Source organism: Solanum stenotomum, chromosome 3 (assembly GCF_019186545.1).
Source record: "Solanum stenotomum isolate F172 chromosome 3, ASM1918654v1, whole genome shotgun sequence".
NCBI lineage: Eukaryota > Viridiplantae > Streptophyta > Magnoliopsida > Solanales > Solanaceae > Solanum > Solanum stenotomum.
Window position 1 is genome coordinate 20,451,517 of NC_064284.1, and position 10,439 is coordinate 20,461,955.

Here is a 10,439-nt window from a genome sequence, read left to right on the forward strand (position 1 = left end):
CTCTATCATCTTCTTCATAGTAAGGGAATCTGTTTCAAGAGTAACAGGAAGCAATTCTTTTGCAATACAAAATTCCAGTCCCATTTTGATAGCACTGATTTCTGCCTTTAAATTGTTATTTTCCTCCAGCCTCTTTACTTCAACATATACAAAGTTACCTTCCACATCCCTAATGCAAAAGGCTCCAAAACTAGGCCCTGGATTTCCTTTAAAAGCACCATCAGAATTACATTTAAAACCAATTGTAGGCTTAATCCATTTCACCACCTTATAAACTAGAATAAGAGTGTAATCTTCCATGAACTTCACTAGCATAAGCCAAGAAGTTGTTATGTCCTTCAACCAAGGATGTAAACATCTTGCCATAGGTGTAAGTTTCTCCCAATCTCCAAAGTCATAGTAGATTGTGTCATCTTCCCACCATGTTTGATAATGTTTCTTCTTTTCCAAATCTGCCACAAAATGAACAGAAGTACTGTCTTGTATACGTATTTAAGCTTGGGTGTCACCTCTGCCTTCCACCACTTCAGTACTGTGTCTTTCAATTGAATGAAAGGACCATCAATCCCTGTTGCAGCTGCAAAAATAGCCCATAGTCTACTAGAAAAGTTACAATGTACGAATAAATGTTCTATAGACTCTGAGACCCCCTGTCCACAACAAATACATATCACATTATCAGACATTCTGTTCTTCACTAGCACTTCTCCAATAGGAATCCTTTGCTTTCACAAACTCCATATAAAGAATGACACTTTGTAAGGGACTCCTTTCAGCCAAATATGTTTGAAATGTTCATTGGAATCTCTGCCTTGCCTAACAAAATCCCAGGCTAATTTAACAGAAAATTTTCTTGTAATAATATTCAACATCCACCATGGTCTATCCCATTCTTCAGAATCTGGTACTAATGATACAATAACTCTTTTTTTTTCTACCGCTCTTCTTATACTATTCTTCATTCTTCTTTTATTGGTCTTTTCTATTCTTATTCTTTTTCTGATGTTCTTCTTCTTCATTCTTCTTCTTTTATAATAAAAAAAAAAATTCAACCTATCGTAAACATGAATTATTTCGAATGAATTTTTATATCAAAAAACTTAAAACATTGAGAAAATTTCATATCTAAAATTTGAAATTGTTTAGAGGTGATTTTGAGTTAATCAAGATTGAATAGTCAGTGTAACTTTATGTATAATTAGTGTATACTTCATGAATAGTTTGATAGGTAAGTCATACTGTATAGTCAATGTGTACTTTTTTTTTACTTTGCAAACTATATTGTATAGTTTGTGTATACTTTTTTTTTTTTACTTTTAACGATATTTTTTAGGTAAATAAAGCATGACTATATTTATTTTAAACTAATTACTTTATTGTATATATTTGAAATTGACCCTTTAGATATTTTGTATTATTAATTAAATAACGTGTGACTAATTGCACTCCCTCCATTTAAAAAAATACCTTGTTTGGATGATTGGTACCCGCTGTATTGTATTGTACTATTTTAAATATAATGCTTGTTTTGATTGCTATTTAAATTTATTGCATCGTATTATTAAATGCATTGTTAGATAACAACAAAAAGTCTCATTTTGCATATCAATGGATTTGATGTAATCACATAGTTACCTTAATATTTTCTTCTTATTTTATCTTTACTTATTATTAATCTAATAATCATATTTTATCTTTTACGCTACCTTTTTATAATAGCTTTATTTTGTACTCTACTTTTCTCGTATGTTTATCATTCAAATTATATTTATGACATTATGTAACAATAGAAAATAATGCAATCTATCAAACCATTGCTATAACAATATGTAAGTGAAGGTACATATGGTATATGGAGAGGGAAAAAAACATACACATATTATATAGGAACAACCGGTAGAGACTTTTCTTTCTGTAGAGTAACACCAAACTTTTCTTTCATATCTAACTGCATTGGATCCTCACCATTAGGTAGTGACCACTTAAAATGATGGATCAAACTAGCTAAAATCAAGTGAACTTCTTGTCTAGCAAAGGGTAAGCCGGGGCATATTCTCCTCCCTGCACCAAATGGTATGAACTCAAAATCTTGACCCCTGAAGTCCACATTGGAGTCAAGACACCGCTCAGGCCGGAAAGATAATGCATCTTCCCATGTTTTAGAGTCGCGACCTATTGCCCAAACGTTCACAAATAACCTCGAGTTCTTTGGGATGGAGTAATCCATAATCTTACACGTTTCAGGAGCACGACGAGGAATCAAGAAGGGAGTAGGCGGATGGATCCTCAATGTCTTCTTGACACAAGCAGCCAAATATGGAAGTTCACTGATGTTTGATTCCTTGATTATATCATTTTCTCTGATCTTACTAGTAAGCTCAGCTTGAAGTTTGTGCATGGCGCCCTTGTTTCTTAGCAATTCTGCCATTGCCCATTCAATTGTTGAGGTAGAGGTGTCAGAACCTGCAACAATTAATTCCTGAAATTGAAGAATAAGATTTGTACCATATGAGTCTCAATCAATTTTGATTAAAAAATTTACATCTACTTCATGAAATTCGTGTATTTGAAATATGGTTCAACCAGAGTAAATTAGTTCTAAGAAATTGATAGAAAGGGATGAAGAAATTACTAGCAATGAGATATTGATTTGTAAATCCGAGAATCCACTATCAATCATGACATCCAAAAAGTCCGAGCTACCAAGACTAATTGCCTGCCTTTTTTCCTTTACAATTTCACTCCAGATGTTGAACAATTGATTTTGATATAGTTCAGTCTGCTTTCTCAATCCTTGCAGATCTAGAGCATCAAATAGAGGATAGAAATCTGATATATTTGGCATTGCCCCCAACTCTAGCAATTTTCTAATAACAAGTTTGATCCCACTGGTGTTCGTTTCATAATTCAAATCACATAAATCTTTTGAAAAGAAAAGGTTTCCTAACGTGTTTAAAATGGCACCAAACAAAATTTCAGAAATTTTCACAGTTTTCCCTTTCCTGGAGCTAAGGAAATCTATCATTTCAGACACTTTTTTCTTCCTGAGAGCAGCCTGTGACTCTACCGCTTTAGGTGAGAACAAATGTGTCCGAAAAAATGCTTGAAAGAACTTCCAGTGATTGCTCAAATCACTGGACCAAACCATTGAGTGTTGATCAATAACAGAGAGTTTATATGGAGCCACGCTAGGCACAGACCGGGCTGAGAGAAGACGATCTTGAGTTTTGAGGATTTCAGCTGCGGAATCAGGGGATGAATCTGAATCTCATAATATATTTTCCTATTTCATTAACTATGAAGTCACAACCCTTGGTTCTACTGTTAGCCTGCTATTTTGTTTAGCCCCAAATATACGATCCCTTTCTCAATTTGGCGGCAAATCTTCTCTGAAAATGATATAAGCTAATACTGCTCTACCAAAGCTGTTGTTACTCTATGAATTATGATAGCCGGCTTAAACATTTTACTCTTGCGACTTTCAGTAATTAAGTCAATATAGATATGTAGCAGGGGCGAATCCAGGAGGGGTCACTGGGTTCACATGAATCCATGCTCTCTGCCCAAGATCATGTAGAGTAGTGTTATACTTTTTTATATAGATGCGTGAACTCAGTAAGGATAGAAATTTAAATCTTATATTTGTCTCTGTCTTTTTGGTACTAAAATTGGGTAACACCTCTTTAAGTGATTATGGGTAGTACTTTTGGCGTTTTAATTAATATTTTTTCTTTCTTTTTTTGCTTTAACCTTTCAAAATTCCTAATTTGTCAAATGAAGGGACATGCGCTTAGGTAAAGATTTTGCAAAAAGATGATTACACTTGTATGAATATATTGAAATTTGTAAACTCAAAAAGATGATATTGCATGCATGAGTATTTCTGAAAATAGAGTAATGCATCTGTTGTTTCAAATATTCTGTTGTTTGATTTATGGAAGTAGAAAAATGCACAAATAAACTGTTAGTACTACAGGATTTCGACAGACATTACCGGGATTTATTTCCTCTTTCAGAGGTTTTACAACTATATGACTTGGAGCTATAAGATTCTTCTGTCTGCTTTTTATGGTTTGTTTAGCATTTTTGGAACTTTTAACCTATTTTGTCTAGTGGCTTGAAAGATATGAAAGATCTCCCTCTAAGCCGTACATACAACTTTTATCGAATACAAATTTCCACTCTATATGTATCTACAAGATTGAGTATGAAATTATGTTCACTCACTTTAAATTGAGTATTTGCATGTTCTCTCCCTTTCCTGCTAGAATTGGAAATCCTATATTTTACATATTCATATGATTTAGCGAGAATGTCATCTTGAGTAACACAAACATTATTGGGGAAAATCCAATACCCCAAAAAACTACGCGTTCCTCTGCAAGGTTCGTAAATGGAGAGTGAGTCAGGGCCTAAGATCAGGCTGAAAGGTGTAGTTGATGGACAACAAGTGAAAAAATTACAATATAGGATAGGCATTATAAAATGTCATTGGTGTCACGGATCTTCTATTTGTAAATCCTATTTTATCCATGGATACTTATTTTATCAAGCTATAATTACCCTCTGAGTGAAGCTGCTAGTTGAAGTGCTTTTCGCAATAAAATTCTTTTGAAGATTCTTTCAACCATGCTCTTTAGAATAGCTACTTGCTCTCATTCACTATTAAACTTTAACTTCATGGTTGGTGTCTTGCTTCCTTTCATATGTGTCTAATGGTTTCTCCGATGAATTAACATTTTGCAAGCATATTGGCAGTAATAAAATCACTATCAAAGGGATTATTGTATTGGTCATCTAAACGCTACATGTCTCTATACTTATTCAATGTTTTTCGAAGGTTATTCAATTTTTCTTTATTCTGTAATTAACCTGCTGGGGGAGTGATTACTCGGTTTACAAGTTTATTACCAGCCTTTCTTCTCAGTAAGGTATAAGGCACTGACTTTGATGATGACGCTTCAGCAGCAAGTTTTGGGCATACATGTGGAAAAATCTGTGGAGTTTTCGTATGACTTCAGCATTTCAAATAAGACTGAAGAAGGTGGCTTTGGAGCCGTCAAATATGCTGAGCTGAGAGGCAAGGTTAGTTCAAATTTATACTTTCCACCAGTGACTGCAAATGCTCGTCTATTTGTTGGTTAAAAATATATGATGAAACCAGCAAGGAGAACACAAATCTTATTGATTTCTTCATTTTTCATCCACACCTTCGAAATAGTTCCACTATCAGTCGAAGGATTTAAGATAGTCTGTTATAGATGTTATAACGTTATCTCTGTTGTTTCTTGATGAACCTACATTTATTGATCCTCAAGTACTTTTAGGGTTGTTGGAAAAGTTAAAGACATTGCTAAAAGTTGTAGCATAGTCCTCATGACCATCCACCACCCGGTTGCACATGGCTGGTCTATGAGGTATGAAATCCATTTTTTCATGATACAAACAGTTGGACGAATTGTGGTAACCTTGGAAGAACGGTTAGAATTTATGGCAAACCATGTAAGTCTCTCTATATCCTGAAAAGTAGTACATCAATTTGGCTAAAACATAGTCCATCTCCAAATAAAAGATTTATTAACAGATGTTAGAAGATTATTTTCCTTCCAAGTACATAGTAAAGGACTGATTATAATATGACCATGCAGGTGACTACAAGTTACTTGAAGATAATCTCCTCCTATGTTATGCAAGATGATCAATTCTTTCCTATATTGACAGTTCCCGTGACGTTCATGTTTGCAGCTGAATTCAGGCTTCCACCATCAGTATCTAGAGCGGAGAGGAAGACCACTACACTTTCTTGGAGTGGAAAACATTCCATCACGGGCATTGACCCATCTAGTATTATATAGGGACAACTAGTAGAGACTTTTCTTTCTGTAGAGTAACGCCAAACTTTTCTTTCATATCTATCTGCATTGGATCCTCACCATTAGGAAGTGACCACTCAAAGTGATGGATCAAACTAGCCAAAATCAAGTGAACTTCTTGTCTAGCAAAGGGTATGCCAGGGCATATTCTTCTCCCAGCACCAAATGGTATGAACTCAAAATCTTGACCCCTGAAGTCCACATTGGAGTCAAGAAACCGCTCAGGTCTGAAAGATAATGCATCTTCCCATGTATTAGAGTCGCGCCCTATAGCCCAAACGTTCACAAACAACCTTGAGTTCCTTGGGATGGTGTAATCCATAATCTTACATGTCTCAGGAGCACGACGAGGAATCAAGAAGGGAGTAGGCGGATGGATCCTCAATGTCTCCTTGACACAAGTAGCCAAATATGGAAGTTCAGTGATTGATTCTGTGATTATATCATTTTCTCCGATCTTACTCGTAAGCTCGGCTTGAAGTTTGTGCATAGCGCCCTTGTTCCTTAGCAATTCTGCCATTGCCCATTCAATTGTTGAGGTAGTGGTGTCAGAACCCGCAGAAATTAATTCCTGAAATTGAAGAACACGATTGTTCCATGTCAGTCTCAATCATTTTTGATAAAAAATTTACATCAAATTCTCCTATTTGAAACAGGGCTCAACCCGAGTATATTAGCTCTATGAAATTGATCCAAAGGGGATTGAGAAATTACCATCAATAAGATATTGATCTGTAAATCCGAGAATCCACTATCAATCATGACATCCAAAAAATCCGGGCTACTACGACTAATTGCCTGCCTTTTTTCCTTGACAATTTCACTCCAGATGTTGATCAATTGATTCTGATATATTTCAGTCTGCTTTCTCAATCCCTGCAAATCCAGAGCATCAAATAGAGGATAGAATTCTGATATATTTGGCATAGCTCCCAATTCAACAAATTTTCTAATAACATGTTTGATCCCGCTGGTGTTCGTTTCATAATCCAAATCACATAAATCTTTTGAAAAGAAAAGGTTCCCTAACGTGTTTAAAATGGTTGCAAACATAATTTCAGAAATCTTCACGGTTTCCCCTTTCCTAGACCTAAGAAAATCTATCATTTCCGACACTTTTTTCTCCCTCAGAGCAGCCTGTGATTCTACCGCTTTGGGTGAGAACAAATGTGTTCGACAAAATGCCCGCAAGAACCTCCAGTGATTGCTCAAATCACTGGAAAAGACAATTGAGTGTTGATCAATAATAGAGAGTTCATATGTAGCAACTTTAGGCACAGATCGGACCGATAGCAGACGATCTTGAGTCTTGAGGATTTCAGCTGCAGAATCAGGAGATGAAGCTACCACAACCAGCTGAGTTCCCAACTTGACAGAAATCAATGGGCCATGAATTTTGGCAAATTGTGCAAGGGAAATATGAGGGCTTTTCCCAATCTGGAGAATATTTCCTAGCAGAGGCCACGGTCGTGGACCTGGTGGAAGGTTTGGAGATTTTGGTATGAGTTGTTTGAGAATGAGTAAGAAGAAGGGAATGAAGATAAGAAAGGATGCTGGCAGCGTATAATACTCCATTGAATCAGCTTACACAACTTGCCTTGCTCATCTACCTAATATTGGTGACTTTTTCTCCCTTAAGAAGCACTAAGAAACGAAAAGGTATCTCCACAGTACGGCACCTGGTTATTTGAAATTAAAAGCTTACTATAATATTCCCTCTCAACTTCTTTTGGTTTGTATGTATGCATTTCAACCGTTTTATCAACTACAAGGTAATATACTCGCGTTTTGTGCGGGCATAAATAATCTTTCTAAATTTTTGAATAACATTTTCAATAATTGACTGTTATAAGAAAAAAATAAATAAATTTTAGTAGGTTTTAAGAACATTTCAACAGAAATTAAATGATTTGACATTATCACATATCTCAAGAATTGTACATATATAATGAATCATTAAAAATATCTTAATATCTAATGATTTTTATCTTTTACATAATTTATCATAATATATGTTTGATGATATAATTGTCTTGTTAAAATTGAGTGATATTTTTATGTAGCGATTAAACATCATTTTTTCTACCTGAAAAATATATAATCTGATAATTTTATAGTTACTTATGGAAAAAAAATTATATGAAAGTTCTTGATAATCAATATTAGTAACAAATAAGTTAAGACCGTTAAAAAATGTACATCACAATAACATTAATAATTATTTTAGAAACAATTTACTTGTTTGAGATCAAACCTTCACCACTTTTCGTTATTGTTACTTTGTTACTCTAACAAAATTTATAGAAGGAGAAAAACAAATTTGAAACAACGGCAAAATAATATTATTGACCCTTTTCTTCATTAAACTGCAGCTCTGAAGGCCCTTCTAGATGCTTCATCAATGCAAGTTTACGACTTTTTCAGAAATATGTATCTATAATTGTTGCATTATGAAAGTACAAGTAGATCAAAATTTTGGATTCTAGACACATGTTATAGAAATATTCTAGAACATTAAAAAATTAAAAATGAGTCTAACCTAGATAACTTAAACGCTCAACAATGACTTGGGACATGAAGGACAACAAATCTATGTTAATACACGTATCTTTTGTAGCTTAAGATATTACTTTTATTTAGAGTAGGTTTTGTTTCATGTTCTTCAAATTAATCTTGTCGAAAATAGTAATAACTCACAAAAAAAATATTTTGAAGAGCCGAATGAGAAGGAAAAAAAGAAAAACATTAAAAGAATGAAAGCTTTGTCCAAATGAGATCATATACAGACCAAATGAAAAATAATCAATACAATTTTAAGGAGAGAACATAATAGCGAGAAAAAACGTACATTAAAGGGAGTAAACTATGAGATATCCAATGATGATAACAAATCATTCTAACCAGAAAAGTTCCAATATTTGGAAATAACATACCTCAAAAAATTGACGAACACTTCAATCAACTTTCAATCCTTAGAGTACCCATAATATCCATAGATAAAATTTAGTAAAAATAGATAACAACCAAAAAACATGGGCATGCAAAGTTATTAACTGTCAGAGAATTTTCTGAAGAACACAAAATAGCATCCTTGTATTTGAAGGAATGACGTTGTTGATGAAGAAATTAGAGATTTGTAAGGGCTTCTTTTATTGTACCTTCAACTATTTTAGTAGAGAAAACTTGCTTGAATACTTAATTAATGTTTGTTATTTAATCTGTACTAACAAATACTTATAACAATAACTTTGCATAAACATAAACAACAAACTTTAAAGCATGTAATCAAAAATAATAATTAATAATATAAGCATAAATTAATGACTGTAAAAAACATACAAGGATTTGTAACAATAGAATGAAACAGAATGGAAAAAATCGAGCCCACTAAATGCACAGTGTCCCTTTAAGGAAATTATTCCCCTCTAGTACCCGAGGTTTAAAGGAATAAAACCGCTCAGGATAGAAAGATTCTATTCAACAGAGTATTGATACAAAAACAATGGTGTCAGTGTGCCATTCAACAGGAGCAAAATACACAAAAAAAAATTTACTGTCCAAAAGAAGAAGAATAAGAAGTTCAAAATTTTCGTTGTTTTAAAATAAGAGGAAATTCCTCTATTTATAGACAACAAAGGATAGTGTGAACAAATGTTTATTGTGTCTTATCTGAAAGGTCACAACTCTTTGGAAAAATTACAATCCTTTGGAAGGTCACAACTCTTTGGAAAAGTTACAATCCTTCGAAAAGGTCACAATAATTCATAAAAGTCACAACTTTTCATAAAAGTCGCAACTCTTCATAAAAGTAACAATTTTTCATAAAAGTCACAACTATTCATAAAAGTCACAATTTTTCATGAAAGGAGAAGGCTAGTTTTGGAAATAAAATAAATTAAAAGGAAATCCTGGTGTGTGGTGGCGCCACATAGACGTGCCTAGGATTTTCTTTTATATATATATATATTATTGCTACTTTTAATATTGGGTAATTTTGTCCAACAAAATTAAGTTAGATTAAAAAAAATTATTACACTCCTTTAATACTTAAAAGTGAATTTAATACCACGTGTAACACCACGCTCACAGTATGTGAAGTTTTACACTCGCCACCGCATCAGCGATACATCAGTGGCATCGCCATGTCAGAAATTATAATTTTTTTATAATTAACTTTTTTTTTGTTAACTATATTTTACACTAATTAATAGAAACTAATTAGTAAAATTCTCTAATAATTATATCTTCTTTGTAGCAAAATTGCAAAGAGGAAACTTTCTACAATGACCGCCAAGAAAACTTTTCGAAATTCAAAGCTGATTCGTGGAGTGGAAGAATTTCCTCCATTCCAAAATGAACCACAAGAAGACTACTTTAGTTTCTTCCATGGATTGATCATGAAAATCGAGCTTTCAATTGCAACCTGATATCATGTTTTCAACCTGAATTAGAAATCAAGGTTTTCACATGTAAAATGAACAGACTTTTACATGTCTTTATTGCTATCATTAATAACAGATATTGGCTATTTACATGTATAAATTACTCTTTACATATCTTTATTTC

At 33.5% G+C, this 10,439-nt stretch overlaps 2 protein-coding genes across 2 annotated transcripts; both read right to left on the minus strand.

Moving 5' to 3' along the window:
- Positions 1–1,868: 1,868 nt before the first annotated feature.
- LOC125858762 (probable (S)-N-methylcoclaurine 3'-hydroxylase isozyme 2) lies at positions 1,869–3,554 on the minus strand. The gene is made up of 3 exons (XM_049538568.1): positions 3,545–3,554; positions 2,633–3,261; positions 1,869–2,479 (listed from the first exon to the last, which is right to left on the minus strand). Exons 1-3 carry the CDS (start codon positions 3,552–3,554, stop codon positions 1,880–1,882), a joined length of 1,239 nt encoding a protein of 412 aa, XP_049394525.1. The 3' UTR covers positions 1,869–1,879.
- Positions 3,555–5,538: 1,984 nt separating this feature from the next.
- On the minus strand, positions 5,539–7,616 carry LOC125859364 (probable (S)-N-methylcoclaurine 3'-hydroxylase isozyme 2). Its single transcript, XM_049539097.1, has 2 exons — positions 6,588–7,616; positions 5,539–6,444 (listed from the first exon to the last, which is right to left on the minus strand). Exons 1-2 carry the CDS (start codon positions 7,446–7,448, stop codon positions 5,848–5,850), a joined length of 1,458 nt encoding a protein of 485 aa, XP_049395054.1. The 5' UTR covers positions 7,449–7,616; the 3' UTR covers positions 5,539–5,847.
- Between the last annotated feature and the right edge of the window lie 2,823 nt (positions 7,617–10,439).

Excerpts from the sequence above, each read along its gene's own strand:
- LOC125858762 (XM_049538568.1), bottom strand. Across the intron at positions 2,480-2,632 it reads AAATCAATATCTCATTGCTA|GAATTAATTGTTGCAGGTTC; the intron begins GTAATTTCTTCA and ends CTTCAATTTCAG.
- LOC125859364 (XM_049539097.1), bottom strand. The coding sequence starts at position 7,448 with ATGGAGTATTATACGCTGCCAGCATCCTTTCTTATCTTCATTCCCTTC. Across the intron at positions 6,445-6,587 it reads AGATCAATATCTTATTGATG|GAATTAATTTCTGCGGGTTC; the intron begins GTAATTTCTCAA and ends CTTCAATTTCAG.